At 35.9% G+C, this 24604-nt stretch overlaps 2 protein-coding genes across 3 annotated transcripts; one reads left to right on the forward strand and one right to left on the reverse strand.

The window, feature by feature from the left end:
* Window positions 1-1387: 1387 nt before the first annotated feature.
* Window positions 1388-5575, reverse strand: psmd12 (proteasome 26S subunit, non-ATPase 12). Its single transcript, XM_058780097.1, has 11 exons — window positions 5363-5575; window positions 4966-5025; window positions 4747-4875; window positions 4143-4250; window positions 3913-4017; window positions 3342-3491; window positions 3066-3200; window positions 2814-2926; window positions 2540-2714; window positions 1889-1966; window positions 1388-1697 (listed from the first exon to the last, which is right to left on the reverse strand). Exons 1-11 carry the CDS (start codon window positions 5468-5470, stop codon window positions 1488-1490), a joined length of 1371 nt encoding a protein of 456 aa, XP_058636080.1. The 5' UTR covers window positions 5471-5575; the 3' UTR covers window positions 1388-1487.
* Window positions 5576-8801: 3226 nt separating this feature from the next.
* On the forward strand, window positions 8802-23386 carry micall1a (MICAL-like 1a). Of its 2 annotated transcripts, none has more exons than XM_058780093.1 (16): window positions 8802-9362; window positions 11395-11443; window positions 12106-12247; window positions 13135-13235; window positions 14035-14159; window positions 14622-15187; window positions 15311-15374; window positions 16381-16769; window positions 17111-17445; window positions 18115-18249; window positions 19551-19677; window positions 20412-20502; window positions 22664-22737; window positions 22860-22974; window positions 23127-23173; window positions 23251-23386. In XM_058780093.1, the coding sequence occupies exons 1-16, from the start codon at window positions 9220-9222 to the stop codon at window positions 23373-23375; spliced, it is 2628 nt and encodes an 875-aa protein (XP_058636076.1). In that variant the 5' UTR covers window positions 8802-9219; the 3' UTR covers window positions 23376-23386. The 2 variants fall into 2 exon arrangements, with proteins under 2 accessions (XP_058636076.1, XP_058636078.1); XM_058780095.1 differs by having other exon boundaries at window positions 17153-17445.
* Window positions 23387-24604: the final 1218 nt, after the last annotated feature.

Below are 24604 nucleotides of genomic sequence, written 5' to 3' on the forward strand. Positions count from 1 at the left end.
AAATAGAGCTCTTTGGCCATAGAGATGTTGCTTATGTTTGGAGAAAGAAGGGACAGGTGCTCAACCCAAAGAACATGGCAGTGGGAGTATAATGCTGTGGGGATGTTTAAGTGCATTTGGATCTGGGAATCTTGTCAGGGTCAAAGAAATCATGAAAACGGAAGACTAAGAGAAGATTTTGAAAGACAACCTTAGGCAATCTGCAATAAAACATGGTTTGGGTCGACGTTTTGGCTTCCAGCATGATAGCAACTCAAAGCATACCTCATTTCCATGTAGAACTACCTCAAAATGAGCAAAGTGAACGTCCTTGACTAGCCTGCACAAAGCCCAGACTTGAAACCAATAGAAAATCTGTGGAGCAACCTGAAGACCAGAGTCCATGCTAGGAGACCAACAAATCTGGAGGAGCTTGAGAGATTTGCCAAGGAAGACTTCTCAGGAGACATACCTGAAACTTGTATATAAATGTTTATCCAGAAGGGTTTCTTACCCCAGTAGGGACCATCTTAGCCCTTATCCCTATCATTTTTAAGAGACATAGAGATGGCTATTTTGAAATGGTTATTTTCATATTTTATTTTTTGAATTGTTTATTGTTGTAACCATTGTAAACTTAACCTTCCAATTTAAACGATGCAGATGTATTTGTACTGTACAAAAACATCTGCATGGCTTAAATTGGAAGGTTAAGTTGTACGCCGACCTCTACAGAGCTTATGCTTAAATAAATAATAAACATTAATAAATGAAACTACATGATTAACATGGTCACGTGGTCAGGCTTGACGTGCAGAACCGAAAATTGTGTCTCCACCAACAACCCATCTCAAGATGCACGTAAACTGAAAATGTACAATGAATTCAGTGGTTATAACGGTGTATTTATTTTTAATTGGAAAGACTTTTTAAGTTGTGGAACCAAATAAACAAACTTAAATCTAGCACTGTCTACTGGAAGCTTAAGCATTCTTTAATTCAAAAGGTTTATCAAGAAAATCAAGAAAGTATTGTCTGCAATAATAATAAAAATTTAAATAATCCTAAACAAACTGTATACCTTGCCTCTGAATGGTAAATTAACAAACCAAGAATTATTTCCAAAAAAGTTTAATGTGGATGCTGGAGCAACATTAGAATAGTATTATGCATTTTTTTTTTTCAGTAATGTTTAAATGTAATACAAGGCATTTACTTAATACAATGCAAGGGATGGGAGGCTTCATATGGAGGTTAGAGTGATTTTTTTGGACAAACTACAGCCAGAGGTCACAAAACATAAGGGAAAACCTTGAGTGCAGCGTAAAACTTCTTATGGAAACAGACTAACATTGTTCTCAGTCTGATTGCAGGCCACGTTGTCAATAACAGATTTTAAACAGGAGCGTAAACAGCAAAAGTTTATTTAACATTTGTTTAATCAAACGTTTCACGGTGAACAAAGAAAAAAAAAAAAAAAAAGTGTACCCAAGACTCTTTGTCAGGCTCTACTGAAGGTTGTGGATCATCTCTTCCTTGGCAATGAGATGAGTAGTTTTGTTGACCAGAGACATGAGAGAGTTCAGTTTTTGAGACCAGTCATTCAGAAGATCGTTAGGGTCCTTAGGCCGCTGGAAATTAATGATACCAGCGAGGCGGTCCACTTTCGCATAGATGGTCTTATTAACCACCAGGTTAGATAAGAACTCTTCTGATTCCTACAAAAAGAATAAATATTTAAGTTGTCAACATTTGTTGAAATGTTTTACATTTTTGATTAGCTATTATTGAGAGAGAAAGATTGGGAAAAACATTAAAGTCTCGATCGACAGACTTGATTTAAAAGAAAGAAAAAGAAAGAGCATAACATCAGGCATCAAGTTATATATTATTTCAGTACAGAACTCACATCAATAGAGAGGTCGAGCAGGCCTGCCATTCTCCCCATTGTGATGCTTGTGTAATACTTCGCCATTATTCTGATGTTCTGGTTATGGAGAGACAGACAGTTATCAATTAGCAGTGGAATGAAACTGACAACACAAATCATAGTTCAAAACACAACTAGATTAGTACATGATTTCTAGTTCTATTTCCCTTTTTTGCCAAAAATGTATAACGTTGAAATTAAGATGTTAAAGTAATAATATTATTCTAAAAACTAGTATTTTGCAAACTATGCAAACTTTTAAATGCATTTTAACGCATCATACAGCCCTAACATGATAATCTTAATGTTTGGTCTCATCATCATACAAAGCAACTGCATGGCTTATGTTTATAGTCCATTAGCCCAAATTTATGACACTTTATGTCTATTTTGAAGCTTGAAAGCCCCAGCGTTCATTCTGTGAAAACGGATGGAAAAGTGCAGCCGGTACAACACTTTATAATCATCCTTCTGTGTCCCATGGAAGTCAGTCATGGGTTTTAAATAACTACAATAATAATGAATGAGAATTTACATTTGGTGCTGAATTATTATTTTAAGAGAGTGACAGGCTAAAAACAGATATAAACAATCTAGCTTCCCATTTCAGCAAAAATAAGACCAACTCACATGTTCTACCACTCTGTTTTTCAGATCTTTCCATCTCTTTTCTCCCTCTTCTGAGCAGGTGAAGACATCAGTGTCCGGAGTTCCCATAGAACCCTCCCTCAGTTCCTTTCCATAATCCTCCACTACAGATGACCAGCGCATCAGCTCCATGGTGGTGAATTGTTTCAGGAGATCCCTGCAAGGGAGGGATGAAAAACTTAAACTCTTCTACCTAACTTGCTTGCAACATCCCTGAACTCTTGCAGAAACTCCCAGTATGGTTTGGATCTTTTACCTGTATTTAGGTATTTCCTCCAGTTTCTTGTCAATGCTGATTCGATGAACCAAATCAGACTGTTCATTGTCATAGGGTGCCAAAATCACATAGATCACCACACTCTTCAGAGCCTGAAAGATACGAGACATTTTCAGTTTTAAATAAAACTAGATTGCAAATGAAGTGACAATGCTTTTTGTATTACTAAAATAAACAGCAAAGCTAAAAAGAATAAGCAAGACAAGAATTATAATGCAAATATAATGGTACCTGCTGCCATTTGGAGGCGTCTTCCAGAATACAGGGAGTGTCATATATGGCTCTGTAATGTTTACATATGGACAGGTAGGAGCCCTCGTGCTGATCGACTTGAATCATCAGATTGTAAAATTTCAGTTTCAAATCCTAAACATTAAAGAAAATCAAACTGTTATACAAATGGAATAACTGAACACACCACCCACAAAGATTATAGACTGACTGACTGACTGACAGACAAGAAACCAGACAAAATAAAAGACTACAACAGAAGAAGAGAATGACAACCTCAGAGCCCTCTTCCTGGAAGAATTTAGTGCTGATCTTTTTGCTAATGATCTGTGTTCGAATGTAGTCCTTGACAGCAATGCACAGCCTCATCTGCTCCAGAATGAACTCCGCCTTCTCCTTCTTCTCCATTGATCCATATGTCTCCACCTGCAAAGGGTTAGAATGTTAAGAAATGTCTATTCAAACCAAGTGTGAATGTGCCAGGTTAAAGGAAACAAATTCAGGCTGAGAAAGTAAAAGATGCACCTAGAGCACACTTTTAACATTAACATGATGATTACATAATAATCAACATATAGCATGCTCTTGTTGATTAGTAAATGTGCTTCTTAAATAAACTTTTTAGTTTGTACACTCCAAGATTATATATAAATACATTAAACATTGCACATAAAGAAAAACAACGTCATACCTGTATAATACTAAATTAAATACAAATATTAGATGAAAAATTTAATCTGAAAATGAACATCAGAAATGTTCACATAACGAATATTCACATTTAGTTTGAATAGGCCTTAAGAGCACGAAGATGAGGCAGATGAGCAAATCTCTCGCTAACACTCACCTGCAGTTCCTGCAGAATGGATGCAGCCTCTTTCACGTCTCCATTTTGCTCTTTGATATGGGCCAGTGTTTTAGTCAGCCTGGCACGCTCAATCTCCACATATATCTAGAAATATAAGCCGCATAAATAAAGTGTAAAGCTGATCCTTACAACAGAAGAGTGAGTGAGCTCATAAGAAATAGATCTGGTACACAGATAATAAAGCTATAAAAAACAGTGGAAGTGGAGACCTTTCCTGCAGTGACGGTGCGTAGTGTGTCGATGAGTCGGAGTTTGATTGACATGTCAGTCTCAGCATCAACATATGTATAACATTCTTGTACCATCTTTACAACAGCCTGTAAAGGAAAATTAAGAAAATGTTATAACCACCTACATCATCCTATGTAACCAACAAGATATTAAGAAAATTAGAGAGCAATCTTTTTTTACTTGCTGCTTAAGTTAACCAACTACTCCAAACGACAAAAATAATGGCAAGAATAACTTGATATCAATGGAAATGGGCTAAATCTGACTATGAAAATAAGTCACTGATATTCTACATTTCAGGCCATCTTCGTCTTCACTACATCACTTTACCAAAAATGTTCAGATATTGTTTCATATTTCATTTATATAATGTAACATTAAATGTGTTGCTAAAAAATTATAATAATAAACATGTCAGCACACTGTATGGTCCAAAGACACCCCTGTATATTCTCCATACTACCCAAATAATAATAAAACACATCTTGTAGATGTACAAGTACAAGTGTTCGAAGGACATTTTTATTAGGCATCATGAGCTCAATCCCTGGCTTCATTATATGTTCAAAACAGTATTCCTACCTGCTTCAGCTGGCTTCTTCTCTTAGACAGTAGCATGATGTTTTCATTCAAGGCATCCCAGTCTTTGGCTTCATAGCATAACTGAACTATACCCACCAAGATCCTGGAGGTGGACACCATATCTGAAGCCTGGAAAGAAGCGACACATGCAAACAATGCAGAGCATTTTAAGAGCTAATGAATTCAATCTAGATAAAATTATCACAGGGAGACACTTACAGTTCTTGTTTGCTTCTCTAGTGACAGCAGACTTTCGATGGCCTCCTGCAGTCTGCCATCCTTAAAAACAAAAACACAACATTATGTTAGGGTTTTTCTTCGCACGTTAAAGCTAAAGGTTAAAGCTAAAGGTCAAATCATTGTGCATTTCGCAGTAACTGTTTATCAGAGATGAAATATGAATGGTGAAGTATCTATGGCTAAAAAACAAGTCAAACGTCTACTTAGACAACAGTATCCAGAGAGGTTTATGTCTGCATAACAAAACCTTTGTTTTCAATTAAACGTGCTACAGAAGTTTATAATAAATACATCATTCACATAGTTTAATTCTGGAATGATCTGATGAACGTTAGCTTTAGCACGCAGCATGACTCAGCCGCTCATTCACACTTACTTTGGCCATTTTCTCACACTCAGGCACACGCTGATCTACAGTAGCACTGTAGTCAACCTCCATCTTCACTATCCGTCCATCTGATCGTTCAGCTCTGTCCTCAGACATTATTACTAATTGTAATAGGAAGAATTCACTGTGAATGTGATAACTACAACCCGTACAACTGGCCGTTAATCTTCTTCTTCGCTTCTTCGTCTTCTTTGACGCTTGGTTGGCAAACCCGCTTTTGGTGCATATTCCGCCACCTACTGGGATGGAGTGTGGAGCATTAATGTTGATGGGGGTCCTTTATAATGTAAAGGATATTCATCCTTATATCCTCATCCTCATTTTATTAGAACATGCTCGACCGTTTCAGATTGCTCACATCTGACACAACATCCGGATTCATGTTTACAATGATATGTAATGACTGAAGTGCAGCTTCCAAAACTTCTCCTCTCACATCCAACTAATCTCTGAATAGGCCTATAGATGGTGTCCTTTACTCCTTGTTTTTGGCCACAATTTATTTAAAGCTCTTTTGTCCGTTGTATAGACTGATATATAATTAGATTTTTTGCTTTTTTGCTATTCTGTACTTATACTTTGGTATGTATGCTGCTGATGCTGTGTGTCCTGTATCTGGATCTTTAGATCCAACTTTATAACTTAATTGATGACAAATATTTCTGATCCAGGTTTTTATAAACTACTGATATATAGATCATAGAATCCTATAAAGATCATAGAAACCACTTACGATTGTTTATGAGAAATGCAGCCCAACATGACAGTTGCTGAGAACATCTTTAATACTGTTTGCCAATTAATCATGGCTATTGTGCTATTATGCCGTATTTTAATGAGGCAGGGTGTCAGTAATTTATCCTCCCTTATTATATGTGTAAACAATTATTTAATAGGCTGGAGCTTTACAAAGAGTTAAATTCACAAATATGTCACAGAGTCAATAATAGTGCACTTCTGGACTTTGTCATCCTTTTTTACCACGGCAAGTCATATAAAATAAAATAATAATAATAATAATAATAATAATCTTAGCAAACTATTATTTATAAATTTTGATTGATTGATTGATTGATTGCATATATACATACACATACTATAACCTTTGCCAAATTTGTAATGTGGTTTAACAGTAACAATAACTATTGCATGCAAAATGTGGGACACAAATATTACATTATTGGCAAATAGTTCATTATACATTGATAAAAAAAAATATCAGATTAACATTATTTATTGTATGACTTTAATTGTTAGATCAAAATGGTCCAGATAAGGTGGAACAGACGGAAATCATTTAAAGGGTTTAAAATGTGCTGATTTTAAGTTAGATAAAAATTAATCTAATATTTCCCATAAAGTGAGATTTGAGCCTCTGATACTTAAAAAAGAATTAAATAACTATACACCAAAGTGTACCACATTTGTTAAATGTGCCAGTATCACCTTCTAGTGGTTGGTTATTTGAACCACATGCATATTCTGTATGTTTCCCAGGAAGGAGCAATATTTGTAAAAGACACAGATGAAATGGTAAAAAAAAAGGCCTTTGTTCAAAGGGGAAGATGTTAGACTTGTTTTGATAATGAACAATCTTTCTATGACCATTTTTCCAAGAAAAATTCTAGTACCCAGCCAAGATCATTGCTCCTCAACCTACCATCACCCAACCAACAATAAATCTGTAGGTGAAGACTTTTATAGGCTGTGACCACAGCTGAGATGTTCTTATATTTAAAACCTTATTTAGAATAGACTGGTGTCATTTTATACAATTTACAGCCTATAAGAGCACCTACTCTAGAGTACCTACCCCCAGTTCTAGTATGTGCTTGTGGAGGTATTTTAGGAACTCAGGAAGTTCAAAGAATTTATTTTCAGTGTGGAATTGGTCAGAAATGCAGATGGTATGCAGAGTGAGAGAGAGCAGCAATTATATTAAATATACACCACCGGTGAAGACTGGTTCCTCTCAAGGTTATTTTCATCACTACTATCATCCTGGAAGAGTTTTGGTTCCTTCCTTGCCATTTCAAATTGAAACTCTAATTGAAACTATTGCAGCACTTATTTCACTAAAACTGTATTATCCTCTCTAGAGCTGATTTATTATACTTGTGATTTGAGGTTTTTAGTATTTGGTGCCCTTTGTATTTCCAGTAAAGATCATGATTTCACTGCGTTAAAATGTTTAAAGGTGTCATGAAAACAACAACAATTGAACTTGAAGCATATTGAAGTTGACTTTAAAATAATTGTACAAATTTTACCTCATTTTAAACCACCAAATATCATATTTTTTTCTGTCTCTGTCAAAATAGGCCTACACGAGAACACTAAAATGAAGGCTATATCTTTGACAAGATATTTGCAGACCCTTTTGTTCTCCTGATATCTCACAAGTTGAGAGGTTATATAATTTCACAACAGAAATGAGTTGCTATCTCTGATTTTGAAGAAACTGATAGCAAACCCCTGGAAGAAACAGTATGGTATCAGTAACAATGCTTGCTGTATTGACATATCAGCAGCTTATAGAGAATTCTGACCAGAACCAAAAAATCTGAGCATTTAACTCCAGTCCTAAGATCTTTAAATTGGTTTTCAATTACATTTGTAATTGATTTTAAAGTATTCTTACTTGTTTATATAAATCACCCAGTAGCCAATGACCTAAATAAACTGCAGCTCACTGACTATAGACCTATGATTTATCAATTATTTAAGTGTTGAATCCTTTCTATAAAATAATAAAAGTAATAAAATAAATCTAAATAAATTATGTAGTAAGCAATGGATGTACTTTAATGTAACGGTTGTACTAAAATGGAACACATTTTAAACACAGCTCTTCTAGGCTTTTGCCACTGGGTGGTGTAGGATACAGTCATTTCTGCCTCAGCTCTTCGACGCACAGTTGAGTCAGCGGCCGCATTCGCTCACTTCATTCCTTGCTCCACAGCCATATACACTATGCAGGGATTAGTGAATGAGTGTTAGGGTGGTACACTGTTGTCTGTTTGGTAAACAAGTATACTTATTATAACTTTTGAAAAAATCTGTTCTAGGAAAAATGTGTTGGTTTTGGTGGAAATGATTTTTTTTATGAATAATATTATATTTTATATTTGTATAGTTTTAATATATATAAATAATTTTCATTCAATTAGTATTATGTTTGGTTCATTTCACTCTGTTCATACCAGCACGGTTTTAAACACGTACTCAGAATGAGCTTTTGGGACATAGTATGAAAGTCTGGATAAAACGATCACATTATATTATTGTTGTGTATATAATAATTAAAATAAAAACATTAATTAAAAAACATCAATCCAGAGTCCACAAATAAATAAAATCGTGTTTGTAAGATTTGTTTTGTATTTATTTTGGCCATGACTTTTATTTTGACAAGGAAATTATTGGCTGTACGCGTCTAGACACCAAATTCGTCAGTACACGCTACGCCTAAAAGAATATTTAACTGTCAGGCCTATTATGTCCTGCGTTTGAATATGTATCGTTTTTGAAGTTGAACGGCGCAAATCGGAGTTTCATTGATGTCTCATTTTAAAAGACGGGCATTCAAGCCTGTAACTGAAGTTGGAGTTTGACTCCATTGGTGTGTGTGTGTGCTTCTTCTTCTTTTTTCTTCTTCGGAGTACGGTCAAATCCGTAGTGCTTACTTTGATCGAATGAGATCGTCTAGAACTGAGACAGCAGGATCTAACTGTAACGTTACCGGACAGAGACATGTGGAAGAGGGTCTCTCGTGAACTCTTGGGTCTTCATGTGTATTTCAGAAGCAGGAGCAGGCTATAGGTGTGGATTTTGGAATCTCGACCATGGGCTCTCTAAAAGCTTTGCAGGACTGGTGCAGGAAACAGTGTGAAAGTTACAATAATGTGGACATTACAAACATGTCTTCATCCTTCAGAGATGGACTGGCCTTCTGTGCCATCATCCACAAACACAGACCTGATCTCATGTGAGCACTTCTTTGACACTTCATCTTTCATTTGTTTGCGTTTCCCACTTCTCTAAAGATTACATACCTCATAAAATTTCATTATCTTAACAAACTTAATTCTGGACAGCTTTAACTAACGTAAACACTGTTTACATGATTAATGGAAATGCAGGTTGTGTTGTGCTATTGTTAGGTGTGACTTTAAGTAAACAGGAAATGACACGCAGTTTGATTCACATCGGGAATAGTTTAGCCCAAACGGACATTCAGTCATCTCAAACCTTCATGCCAGTCCAATTTCTTTATCGATCATACGATGAAAAGGTGTTATAAACATAATGAAGAATTTAAACAATTACACCCTGACCACCTCTACTGTATTTCAATGTGTAAGTGAATTTAAATAGGTCCACAATGAGAAAATAAAGATATAGTAATTTTAAAAAATTTAGCTTAATTTTAAAATGTAAACCAAAAGTTTCATACAATTTAATTGCTATTATTAAATGTTATTTCAACTCTAAGACATACTCGCAGATAAAGGCTATATACTAAATATTTTATTACTTTTAATGTGCCAGTTTAATTTGAACAGTATTCTATTGTAATTCTAAATGCTAACAAAACTAGATTTTATATGCAGAAATAGGCTTTTAGACAAGAGTATCCCTTCCCCTTTAAATTAGAAATACCACCTGTCTCAGACTAAAAGTAAATTTTAAATTGGCCACTTCACTCATTTACGAATTATTTATTTTCAAAGACTATAGAATACCTTTTTGCTATTTTCTATGAAAGGTACCTAGTTGTGCACTATATAGGGAATATAGGATAGCGATTTTTTTTCAGACGCTAAATATGATTTCCATCTAGGTTTGAATGAAACCTGGTTTCACAATAGTGTCTTAATTACCATCACAGCACACATCAGTGTGGTCCAGACATTTACCTGGGTTAACCAGGTTTCCTTCGATAATATGTTGCACTATGTATCTAACATTTTGGGTTTCCCACTTCATGTTTTGCTGTCACAAAACACAAAGCCACAGATTCAATTACTTGTTTTAGATTCCTCAGGCTATCTGTCATTATCTGCTGGGTATATCACATGTTGTACTGTATGTAATGCTGTGATGGGCATGTTGAGTCATGCTGGAGACACTCACACTTAGTCAGTCCTGAGTTCAAGAAAACTAGTCAGTATACTAAGGGCATAAAGAATCTTGATTGAAGTTATGTTGTTCTAGTATATACGTTAATGCATACAGTTCATTTTAAGATAAGAAGAAAAAAATATATGTGGATTGGTTACACTCAGTATACTGCATGTGCTGCTTAAATATAGATGCCAGACAGGTGATTTCTGCAACAGCTGTTCTTTACTTGTCTCACTCACAAAGAAACATATTAGTATTCCTCAGACAAAACACACCAAACTTTGCACTCTATTGTACAGGCATGAATTTGAGTTTCCTTAAGCCAGCCTCATATTTTGTTTCACTCTTGATGTGAATAGACCATTCACCGCCATTTTGCTTCTCTGCAGGCTGCTAAACCTTAAAATGTGGGACTACGAGAATAAAAATGCATTTTATAAATGAACCAGCATACACATTTCTGATACATCAGACCAGGTTGCCAAACACTGTCTCTCATTCTTTAAGCTTGCCTTTTCTAGATAAATCTTTGGGGTGTATGCAGTGAACTAGTGATTTATGAATAGACAGCAAATTAGAAAAGAACAAACACCGAACTGATACGAAACTGATGAATACATTATTTTGACTGGAAATAATGACATTATTAATACGATCTAAGCATTAATGGCAGCGCTGCCTTGTGTGATTTAGTTAATTCTCTGATTCACTGACATTTTCCAAATTGCATATAAAATGATATTCACAAAAGACACAAACACACACACACAAATGGAGTGAATTGGCATCTATTCCCATATATTTAAAAAAAAAAAAAAAAAACACTTTGATTTATGTGATGCATGACTCTGCACTTTTGATAATGCTAAACATATTGTTTCTTTGTCCCCTAGAGATTTTGACTCCCTCTCAAAAGAAAATGTCTTTGAGAACAACCGTCTGGTGAGTATGACACAAACCACTGCCCAAAAACAATTAAATATAGGGAGGGAATTATTATAATTTAGACTGTTAATATGTACTATTAGGTAGAATCAACCGTTAACTGCTGTCAGTTCTTCTATTGTCTTCTTTTTCAGTACTGCTCTTGAAACAGGAAGTGGTTGCATCAAAACACCTATGTGTTTGTGTCAGTCACAGTAATGCTCGCTTTTTGTTAGTTGAGCTTTAATCATAAATGACCATTATTTTGTCTATTTGTGACTTTTTATAAACAGCAGTGTAAATGTGTACACTGATTAAAGTTTGATTTTATATATATAAAACCATCTTAAATGTAAGTTGACATTGACTATAGCTCCAAAATATAAATGGCAAAATGTTAACTGTAAACTGTATAGCCATAGACTTACAGCTAGTGTAGGTCCTGGTAGTTAAGTAGTTTTTATAACAATCATTTGGTTAACAATCATTTGGTTGTTATTATTGATAAAATAGATGTTGATCACTGTCATCTGCTATTTTTAAAAGCTTACGGGCAACATCATGATGAAAAACATTACAGTTTGTGGCATAATTATATTGTTTATTCACTGTTTTTGGTTGTTTATGCTCTGCTGTTATGGATCTCTCTCTCTCTCTTTTTTTTTTTTCTCATTTCAAAGGCGTTTGAGGTTGCTGAGAGTGAGTTGGGTATTCCAGCCCTGCTGGATCCAGAAGACATGGTGTCTATGAGTGTGCCTGACAGATTGAGCATCATCACCTATGTATCTCAGTATTACAACTACTTCACCAACAAGTCTCACAGTGAGTATTGAGCACTGCAAATAGATATGCTGACTTAAACTAACATTTTATTTACACACACAGAGAGACAACCGCAATGCATTTAGGGACTTTTTATAATCTCACCCAATGCTTAGTAAATCAGAAACGTCCAGCACATTCTGTGTGAAGTGTCAGTTGCATACAAATTACTTTCATGAGCCAATCCATTAAGATTAAATTCATGTCCATTTTGTACAAATCTTAGTCGCAGATGTGAAATGACTACAGTGCCGCTGCAGTGTTTTTTTTTCTGCAGTATATTTCTGTATGCAGTGAGTGCATGTGATGTCACAGAACATTGCAAGTGTGACTGAAAGTGCAAGTGATTGGCTGAGGTATTGTAACACTTGATTCATTTAAGCAATCTCACATTGCAGTAAATAACGTAAACGTATATTGGAAAAATGAGAAAAGAAGAGATCAAGTGAAAACGGAAAGAACTAGGTTCTGTTTGACATTCAATTTTCAAACCTGATTGTGTTGAATGAGAATGATTTGGTTTGCACTACGCCTCACACTGGGTTGCAGCTTTTAGGATTCATGGACTTTCATTGTTTAGCATGACGTGGTTTGGACTGATTTAAACGGTATTAACCATTGGGTGGTGCAAGTAAACAAACCAGCTTTGCTGTTCGAGCATATTACTTGTCCAGATTTGTTTTTTGATGTTTAGGTTTATGAACCTATGATTTATTTTTTTATTTTTTTTTAAATCAAGTTTGTACTGCCTTTAGCTTTTTTCCTGGTGTAATTGACAGTATGTCCCCTATGCTGTCAATAGAACTTGAATTGTATTGTATATTCTTTGAATTACATTCAATAAATGTAGAAAATGCTGGACACATTTTTTTATATCCTCTATTTAGCTGTCTCCACAAACATAAAGAGCCCTGGTGGTCCTGGTCACATCAAACCAGCCATAAAGAGACCATTTGCTCCTCTAGAGGGCCGTGACGCTCAGACTGAGGTAAAGAAGACAGCATTGTTTTTTAAAAAACAGACGTTTTCTTGTTCTGATTATCTGGGTGGCTGTAGACCTAACAATAGTCTGTATGTGCACACATTTTCCAAAAATGCACACTTTTAACCACATTTAAGGATTTGCTGTTGCACCATGAGTGGAGTGGAATTTATTATTACAACACAAGATGGAGAGCAGTGAGATCTCATTTTGGCCTAATTCCATGTATTCATAGCAAAATACTCTGCTGTTGCCATATTCTGTAATTAATTTATGAAATCAGCAGTCAGAGCCAAATCACATATTTGGTTTTTGGTAGATATTGTGAGCTGTCTGAGTTCAGAGATTTTTGCTTCTCCAGAAATGTTCTCCTGTCCTCCTTATACCTTCCATTCACAGACAGATTTCTCCTCCTTTTCTTTATTGTTTGCTTTCCATTTCTCTCGCTGACTATGTTTCTAGTCAATAAAATTGGTGGGTTAGTAAACGGCATCAGTAAAATTTGTTTCTCAATGCGTTTCTTTTGACATGATCATTGTATTGTCATCCTGTATTTTCAAAGTAATGTTTTTACATTGTATGCTTGTTGAAGAAATTTGTACCAATTTTCTAATGCCATAATGTTAAGCATGTATGTAGTTGGTCTTGTATTCATATTTATACTGTCAAAACTATTAAAAAAGTAAAAAAAAAAAAAAAAGAAATATGGTCCCAAATAAACATCAGTGGTTCTTACAATTTTTTTTCCCTCTACCTTTCCATGTTTTTTACCTTCCATCCTCGACCTGGATTTGGTGCTATGTAGTCTGGTGCAGATAGCCAACCAAAACGCAGTACTCTGAGCAGCACCTGTTCAGTCTGTGGAAAGCATGTTCACTTGGTTCAGAGGATCCTCGTTGATGGCAAACTTTATCATCGGAACTGCTTCAGGTGACTGGTCAACTGCCTAGCGTAACATCTGCATCTGTATTATTCTATTATTGAAAGTTTTAAAGGGATAGTTCACCCAAAAATGAAAATTCTGTCATCATTTACTCATCCTCAAGTAGTTCCAAACCTGTATGAATTTCTTTGTTCTGCCGAACAGAAAGGAAGATATTTTGAAGAAAGTTTGTAACCAGGCTGTTTTGGGGCACCATTGACTTCCATAGTAGGAAAAATAAAAACTATGGAAGTCAATGGTGCCCCAGAACTACTCTGTTTCCCCACATTCTTCAGAATATCTTCCTTTGTGTTCAGCAGAACAAAGACATTCATACAGGTTTGGAACTACTTGAGGGTGAGTAAATGATGACAGAATTTTCATTCTTGGGTGAACTATCCCTTTAAAATGACTTCTTATTCCCTCTGCTGTTATCACTGTTTTTGTGAGAATTTCTGATTTTATCTCAGATGTAGGGAATGCAGCAGAACTTTACTGCCTGGATCTTACAAGTTCACAGAGGATCCTGGATCATTAGTTTGCAAACACCACTTCACCAGATCTGCCTCAGATGCCAGTCAGAATGGTCATTCAGATATGAGTAATAAACTAGCCAAACTAACCTCAACAAGCGCAGAAGACCCAAACAATAGGAGTTTAGAATCTAAAGCATCACACAGCAATGCTGACATCACCCCGGAGAGAGAGGAAGAGGAAATAACTGAAATAGAAAAAGCATCAAGTAAGCAGCCAGATAGCAGATCAGAAGTCCAGACAGAGCACAAAGCACCTTGTTCATCTAGTCCAACAAATCCTTTTGATGAATCTGAAGAGGAGGATCAGGACACACAACAAGACCACCACAAGCCAGACTCTGGTGGGGCCAATGGCGATGAGCCAACAACGTCAGTGAAGAGTACTGCAGCAGAGGGTCGACCGGTTCCAGCACCTAGACGGGTACTTGAGCCCACCCCTGTTCCTCGCCCTGTCCCCAGACCACGCCCACCCAGACCCTCTGAAAGCCCTATTTTCAATGGTGAGCACTGATTTTGATCACGTCTGTAGTCATAACATTACACAGACCATACTACTACATGTTGTTTACATGTTTTTGTAAAAAATGTTTTTTTTTTAAATTATCTGTTAATTGTGGCTCTAGGAGATCCTGACACTCAAATTCCTCAAGTTCCTGTGCCAAGAGAAAGATTGCGTTCACCTGCTCGGTAAGATAATTGCTGGCGTTTTCTCTACTGTATCTCTTATTATCCTTTGTTCTGGTTTTGTTTCTTTTCCACGTACACTACCGTTCAAAACTTTGGAATAATTAGGATTTTTGATGTTATTGAAAGAAGTCCCTTATGCTCACCAAGGCTGCATTTATTTGATCAAAAATACTGTAAAACAGTAATATTGTGAAAAAATATTGCAATTACTTTTTAAAATTTTAATATATTTTGAAATGTTATTTATTCCTCTGAATTTTCAGCAGCCGTTACTTCACCGTTCAGTGTCACATGATTCTTCATTCTAATATGCTGATTTTGTGCTCAGTTGTTAATAATGGTTCCTATTATTATCAATGTTAAAAACAGTTTTTGCTGCTTTTAACATTTTTGTTTGATACATTTTTCAGGATTCAAAAGAACAGAATGCATTTGAAATAGAAATCTTATGTAAATCTTATGATTTTAACATTGATGATAAGAAGTTTGATAGATTAATTTATGAAGGATCGTGTGATGCTGAAGCAGGGGCGGAGCTACGGGTGGGCCTGAGTGGACCTAAAAATTTAAATATATTAAAACAGAAAACAGTTATTTTAAATAGTAATGACATTTCAAATTATTACTGTTTTTAACTGTAATTTTCATTAAATAAATCCAGCCTTAGTGAACATAAGAGATTTTGGTAACAATTTATTTTAAGGTGTCCTTGTTACACATATTACATGTTTTTACTATTATAATAACAATTAATTATGCATAATTACACGCAAGTAACCCTAAGCCAACCCCTAATCCTAACCCTAACCATATAGTAAGTACGTGTAGTTAATTAATATTACCCAGTACTTAAATGTATAATTACACTGTAACAAGGACACCTTAAAGTAGTGTAACCTATATTTTTTTCAAAAACATAAAAACTCAAAGTTATATCTTAACTTTTGACCAGTCGTGGATCTCTTTGTGAGTTCTTCTCAATGGTTGTAATGTATTACTTTCCCAGCTCTAACAAGGCCAATGACACTCCTAAACCAAAAGACCCACCCTGGCTGGCTCTCGTCCAATCAGAAACCAAGAAGAAACCAGCACCTCGCCCACCCACAGGTATAGCCACACCTCCCTGCTCTGGTTCATCTCCTTCTCAAAAGGAGGAGGAATCAAGACCATCCTCTCCTCCAAATCCCTTTGATGATGAGGAAGAGGAGCCAGAAACGGGTCCTGAAGATCCCCCTGGTCCTGTGGGGGCTAGTCACCCTTGGTATGGGATCACCCAGGCTGCTGAAATCACAGCTGGGGACACAAGAAGACAAAGTCCTGCCCCTTCTGAAAGTCCTGTAAGTGTCCGAAGGAAGAAGCGACCAGCACCCAAAGCTCCAAATTCCTCTACATCAGGTTAGTTGCTTGCCGTATCTGATACATTGATGGTACATTTTGCTTTACACAACCGAAGAGCTGGTGAAGACTCAGTTTGACTTGTCCAGCATAATATTCAAAGGTGCCACCATTATTGGCTACAGTACTTCCTATATTTCTGCTGTATGTGCATTTTCAGATGTGTTTTAGTTAACATAAACTGGGAGTATTATTTATATATCAAATTATTGAGTGGTAAAAATAGAAAAATGTTTGTGGCCACATGGTTGTGTTACACTCTGTTGTCGTTGTGTAACAACTCACATGTCTGTATTTTTGTTATTTTTTTTCTGGGTTGTCTCTTTCCTGCTGTTCTTTAGCTTTTCCTTCATCTCAGACTTCCTCTCCTGCTTCTTCTTTAGCTCTGAGCACAGAGAGCCTGTCCTCCACTTCCTCAGACTACAGTGCAGTCCCCCAGCAACCTGCTGCTAATGAACAGGACCATTTGTTTACCAAGAGTGTGTCTGAACCATCAATCAACGCTCCTGCTTCTGCCCTGTCCCAAAAAACTAAGCTTCAACCTCACTGTTCTCCAAACCTGCCTCCTCCACCACCACCTACCAATACCAACTCTGCACCAGCTACTCCACAAACCAATCGCAGTGTGAGGCCACCACTGTTCCCCTCTTCACAGACACCCAGCACTCCAGGCAAGGTTAGATTTACTGTCAAGATCACACTGCTGTTCAAAAGTTCTGTTCACCAACAATCTACTTGATCAAAAATGCAGTCAAAAACAATTTTAATTCAGTTAACTTATATTCTTATATTATAATTAAAATTAAAATGGTAAATTATTCCACTTATACCACAGTTACCACACCAAGACATTCTTTGTCCTAAAAATGTAGCTCTTGTCCAAACTCTTATTACTAATTTGACTAATAGGCCAATTTGAAAGTGGAATTTTAAGACTAGTAACAGATACTTGGCATGTGTTATGCAGTTATTGGACAATGGCAAAGAAAGGAAGTGTAATTACCTTTGTATAATTACCTACCTAAAGTGTTGAGCAGTAATGACACTTTCAACTGCTTTTATTAGCAAAATATTTAAAGGGGTCATGACATGGAGAATCAAAATATGTACATGTACACATAAGAGAGAAAAAGTTTCATTTTTTTTACAAATATTGGACCTTTTATTTCTGCAAAAACTTCTGAAACTGCACTTCATGAAGTAAAAGGGCAGCAGTAACATCAAGGCTGTTTGTGAGAGATTTCATCTTTGATCCAGGAAAACCTCCTGAGTCCAGGGGCTTTCTTTTATTAATTTCTTTGTTCAGTATCTTTGATTAATGCTCTCTCATCACTGTCATCTTCAGCGCACTTGTAAAGAGAATCCATTTAATCGGAAGACAACCACCTCTGTCAGCTCTTCTGTATCCAGACCCCCAAAAGGGCCCCGTCCTGCACGACCTCCTGCTCCTGGACATGGATTTCCTCTCATTAAGCGAAAAGTGAGGCACAGAAACAACCTCTTGCTGCTTTGATTTTTCTTTCTTTTTTTTAAAACATAAATACGGTTGTGTTTTGATTGTTTTTATAAAGGAACTGTAACTATGGCACATTCATTATCTTAATGTAATGCCTCACATGAAAAGTAGTAATGTTATTTGAAAATATTATTAGGTCAGAAAGTTTGGTTGTAACCATTCAACTTTATCATCAGACATTTGTCTGTTAGCAGGGTTCCTATGGGGTTTGGAAAAGTATGGAAAAGAGAAAGCAGAGTATGGAAAAATATTTGTTTCCATACTTTTGCCCCTATTTGTTTTTTTTATAATAGAAAATTAAGAATTAAATTTATCGTACAAGAAGTGAGCTTTCATGGCAGCTGTTTAGTGATTCTTTAGTGATTGTCAAATACGACTGAATGAATGCACATTGCATTATACAAAATGCAGGTTATAAGCATTTTGGTTTTCTTCTTAGCACCGTATTACATAGCCTCAAGGACCTTTGCAAAAATAAAAAATATACAGACTTTTACTTGCGCACAAGTAACCATTAAACTTATATGCACACTGAGCCACCTGTTGTGCCATCAGTCCATTTCGCCGTGTGGTTTCTTGGCCACCACAGACTGCATTAAAGGCCTTGAAATATGGCATACTGCCCCAATGAAAGCCAAATCTTTAAACACTTTTTTTATAGTTCCTTGAACTTGGCAAATTTTATGCTATCAGCTCTTTTCATGTCATGGTTTCTCCACCACCACAGAAGACATTAGGCCTTGATATTAAAGGTACTACCGTAAGAAATGCAAAATTTTGAGCAGGTAGATCTCTGTTAATTAATGTGCATCCATGCTATCGTTTTATTCATAGTAAAATGCACAGAGGAAATAGATTTATATAAAACTAGAAATTGCAATGAGAAAGCATGCCATACATTCCCATGCACATGTGAATAGTTTCTCAAGGGCACACAAATTTTTTTCTTGTGTGCATGTAAAAGTCTGTGTTTTTTATTTATTTTTTTATTTTAGGAACTCTGTGTGTTGTTACTTCGAGATAAAAATCAATGAAAAACCCTGAGAAAATTAAAAATATTTACAGATGACTGTACTATATACCAAATATAAAGCTGAAAATAATGCTCTATGAATCATTTATGTTAAATACGGTCTGAAAACCTACAGAGAGGTTTGGAAATTTGAGTCTGGAAAAGTATGGAATTTTGAAATGGAAAATGTGTAGGAACCCTGTATTAGTGAGAGCATGCTTATAATTTCTTGTCCTGTCATTGCATTTGGTAGGTACAGTCAGACCAGTATATCCCAGTTGAAGACATCCATGTAGAGATGAGTGATCTGGAGAAACGGTTGGATGAATTAGAGCATAGAGGGGTGGATCTGGAGAAGAGCTTACGAGAATGTTCAAATGGTAAGAGAACTGCATGCTACAGAAGAACTGCCAAGATTGGCTGTGCTGATGAGATATTAATTAGTCAGGGATCTGATTTTTCCACGAGTAGCTCATGATCCAGTGTCCTGGAGTGGCTTGATTTACAGTAAATGCTGTTTCACACAAACTTCTTGTCTGCAAACACAGCGAGTTTGGCTCACTTATAACACGCATTTTAAACAAGACACACCAACAATCTTCCCACATTAGTAATAAGAATTGTTTTCAAATTTGTTGTCTACAAAAGAGATGATTTAAGGTCTACTGGTGTTTTTCCGCCAAAACTAAAGCTCTGTAGTTTAACATTTGAAAGAAAAGAAAATAAGACTGCCATAAATATTGTATTTTTTACTTTTGTTCTGTAAAATTAAATTAAGTATTAAATTAATCTTAATTTTTCTTTATTGATTTGTTTGTTTTTAATCATTTAAATAATAATAAAATATATTTTTAATAATTTTGATTAATATTATTATTATTGTGTAGCTATATTAAATGGTGAAAAAAACTGGTTTTCCTTTGTTTTTAGTGAAATTGTTTGTTAGTGTAATTGTTTGTTAGTGTATTATTACCATCTTTTATCTTGTGAACAGTAATTTCACTCAGCCAGGCAGACAGTCCCATTTCTGGTTAGAACAGAGCAGTGTGTGTGATCTTGGGCATGGCTGCATTTGCATTACTGGTCTGAGTGACTCTGTGTTTTGTCATTTTAGATGATGAGGAGGAACACCTACTTGTTGACTGGTTCACTTTGATTCATGAGAAGCACTTACTGGTACGGAGAGAGGCTGAACTGGTCTACACGTAAGTGCACTATTAGCATACATTTGAAATGCTTACAATCTGTAACAACTGTATTGACATTGGCTGTTGCTCAGTGGTTCCCAGTGGTATCCATTTGCAACCTCTCCAGAGAAAACATATGATGCAAAACAATCTCAACTTACATTTCTAATCGAATAATACATATCATTAAAAACTGTTGGAACATTAATTTAATGACACTACAAATGCTCACAGCTAGTCCTAGAGAGAAGGATGAGACTCTCTTTACCTGCAGAACCTCTTTTTGAAAGAAGAACATTTTTTTTTATTTGTACGCCCTAGATGAATTAGGTGATGTTGATTGAGTTTGGTTTTAAAGGGGTCATATTATGCGATTTCTTGTTTTCCTTTTCTTTAGTGTGTTATGTAGCTGTTTGTGCATGTATAAGATCTGCAGAGTTACAAAGCTCAAAGTCTCCCACAAAAGGATTTATTCTATCTAAAAGAGGAGGCTGATCCAGACCGGGCTAAAACGCCTCATTCAAGCATGCCCCCACATGTCTAAGTCACGATGTGGAAATATTTGCGTAATGCCGCCCAAATGTGCACGCAAAGAAAGAAGGCATGGTTTCAGTAAACGCAGTAGTGTTGATGCAGCCATGTCAGGGAGACACTGTGCGAAAGCAAAAGCACTTTATTTGGCCTTCCCAAAGTAGATGCAATTAGGAATCATTATTAAGAATGATGAACAGAATGAACAGAACAGCACAACCTAAATGTTCAAATTTGTGCAATGCATTTTATTGACGAAAGTTTTGTGAACCTAGGAGAGTACAAGGCTGGCTGTGCACAAAGGCTATTTCTAAAAAAAAAAAATAGCGACTTTGATTCAGAAGTGTCAGATTGTCATAGAAGTGACTGTATGTATGTTTAAGTATTTGCTATCGACTGTTCAAATGCGGAGTTTTGCGCAGTGTTGAGTAACACGTTGTGTGTGTGTGTGTGTGTGTGTGTGTGTGTGTGTGAGAGATAGACAGGGTCACATCACAGTGGAGTCAGCTGTCTTAACCGCAGCTTGTGTGCAAATACATACGAGCATCATCACTGTGTCTGTCACGTGACTCTGTTCCCCTTTCATGCTTGAACTGATGGTAAAACTAAGGACATTATTAACTGTCTTTATATTTACTTTGAAAGATGAAGCTTGCGATTATGGTAAGGGGCGTTACATATTCCCGACGCGTGCTTGTGGTGTTCGGCCAATCGCAATGCACTGTGTCAGCTGGCCAATCAGAGCAGACTGCACTTATCGGAAGGAGGGGCTTTGTAGAAAACGATGCCTTTGAGAGAGGCGGGGCATAGAGGAACTACAATAATGTACAGTATTTGAAAAATAATGTGTTTTTTGAACATTAAAGCATGTTAACATATTCTGTTACACCAAATGCACAAAATAATGATCTTTAAAATAGTATCATATGACCCCTTTAACAGTTCACATGTTAGGCTCTTCTGTTATTTATTTTTTAATCCTTGTGTATCTAGAGTGTATCTATCAGTATATCTGATGTCTGTTCAATGAAGTTTCAGCTTAGGCTTGTTTTGCATATTCTGCATGAGCTGTCACCTTAGACATACAATGCATGAGCGTCAAGTGAACGTTTTAATTTTTGGCACCATTATTAATAGTTTACAGCATCCAGTACCAAAAGCAGTTCGGCGCTCACGCAGAACTTGGCAACTCTGACCGCTCTAGAAAATAAAAATGGCATGAGACTAGAAAAGACAAGAAAGCAAATCTGAATGTACACAATTGAAGCAACCAAAACGCTGCTGGTTGGAGATTTATGAAAACCATTATATAAAGTGAATTTGATCCTTGTGTGCATAATATTCCATGACAATCACGTTTCTAATAGTTATGTACATGTATAGTAATTTTTTAGATGTATAATTTTTATGAAGCCACACTGGTGCCAAATTGCTGCCCTACAATTTGAGAACCACTGCCATAGCAAGGTGCTACAGTTAACAGTCAGGCTCTTGTCGGTTCCTGTTTATTGTGCAGTCAATATAATAATAATATACTGTATGCCAACCTGATATTTTCAGGATCTCTACACAGAACAATGGAGGTCAGTTGGGTCAAAGTTAAATATGAAACCAGAATAAATCTGTCTGATTATTGTCTGGATTTTAGAGCCAAGCAGCAGAACCTGGAGGAGAGGCAGGCCGATGTGGAATATGAGCTTAGATGTTTGCTTAACAAGCCAGGTATGAAACAACACAAAAGCCTTTTCTTTTGAGTAAATCCTCTTCCTTTCTTTTAAATAACAGCCATTTTTTATTCCATCTCTCCTTTATATCTCTCTCCCAATTGCTTACATCTCTGATAGAGAAAGAATGGACTGCTGAAGACAAAGACAGGGAAAAGCAATTGATGGCAGAACTTGTCACGATAATTGAGCAGAGGAACCAGATTGTTAACAGCATGGATCTGGACAGACAGAGGTAATCACTCAATGTAAATGAACTCGGATTCAGAGCTTGATTGTCTCTGTTAAAATGGTTTTCTGTAAATTTAATATGAAATAGAAAGTAATTTTGTCATTAGTATCAAGTTTGGATTCTGTTTTTGAAGAGTTCATCAATTTCTTCTTTAGGGAGGAGGAGGAAGACAAACTAGTAGCTGCTATGCTAAAGAAAAAAGGTCAGTGTTAATCCTCTTTTCACTGCCTCTCTCACTTTACACCTCATTCATGCTTTGATTCTTGAATTTCTTTTCAGAGTTTCATGGACAGGGTGAGCAGAAGAAGAAAGCAGGGAAGTTTAAGCCCATGAAGGTTTTGAAGAGACTGAGCACCAAGAATGAAGGAGTAAAGGACAACAGTCCCCGAAAAGAGAACAGCTGAAGAGTAAACTTACTGAAGGAAAGAGAAACAAAAAAAGATATACTAAAAAGATTTACTAAATGCTTTTTAAGTCTAATTAACACTTTTGAATATATTGCTATGAAACAGAGCCAGTTAAGTTAAATTTGCCTTCGAGGTAGTAGCAGCTGAACTGATATACTGCGCTACTGCAGTACATAAAAGTAACACCGTCTTGGTCAGATACGACAAATTTTTTTATTTAAAAAAAAAAATGTTGAAAGGCTCAGCCAAATATATAATCTTACTTTAATCTCTACATTTTGAAGTAAAAGAAAACTAATACTGAATGTGATTAAGACATGACATTGAGAGTCAAAATTTTAACTTTTAAACTTATCGTTAGTCATAGAAAGAGTTCAACAGGAAGCCCATTAGATGCTATGACATTTATTTTTCTCAAACTTAACTTAATCTTGTTCTCCGAGTTTATATTTATTTATAAATAGCATGGAGGTACTGCTATTTGTGTTTCTGTCTACACTGAAGAGTTAAAAAAACAACAAAAAAAATTGTAGTGAATCTTTTCAGGCCACATTCAACCCTTTCATTCTATTAAAGAAGCATTGTTGAGATGAAAGCAGAAATGAATTACCAATCTTGCAGTCTATAATATTGCTAAGAGATAGTAAAAAGCATTTCCATCTCATGAATGCTTTGTTAATTTTTTTTTTTTTGAGTAACACTGATTTGGTGTTTTTTGTCTGCGTGGGTTTGGTTGCACCAGCTGTGCTTAATTTAAAGAGGAAAAAAAGCCTAGTTTAAAATGGGCATTGAGTTACAGTTTCCGCAGTATTCAATATTTGAGAATTGCACCATTAAACTTGGTTCAAACATAACTGTAGATATAGATAGATGTATACAAAATATACACTAAATAATGATGGACGCCTCCGACCACATAGCAGATTTTTTTTAATTGCATCAATAAGCTCATGTTTTACCTGACAGAATACAGTGCTTTAGACATGTTTGTTTGTGTTGACATTTACATTCGTTTACATTTTTAAAAAAGAAAATGTTATGTGAATAACTGACTTGCAGCTCTCCAGCACTAAACCAGATCTAAACAGCACACCTGTGTGCATCGCTCTGTGCCAAAAAAATTAACAGCATTGCATCAGTATTTATTTATTGCTCCTTATTTTGTCATTTACAGTGTTACTTACAATGTTATTTACAGAATAGTCTTAGAAACATAATTTTAGCAT

This window comes from Onychostoma macrolepis, chromosome 06 (genome assembly GCF_012432095.1).
Source record: "Onychostoma macrolepis isolate SWU-2019 chromosome 06, ASM1243209v1, whole genome shotgun sequence".
NCBI lineage: Eukaryota > Metazoa > Chordata > Actinopteri > Cypriniformes > Cyprinidae > Onychostoma > Onychostoma macrolepis.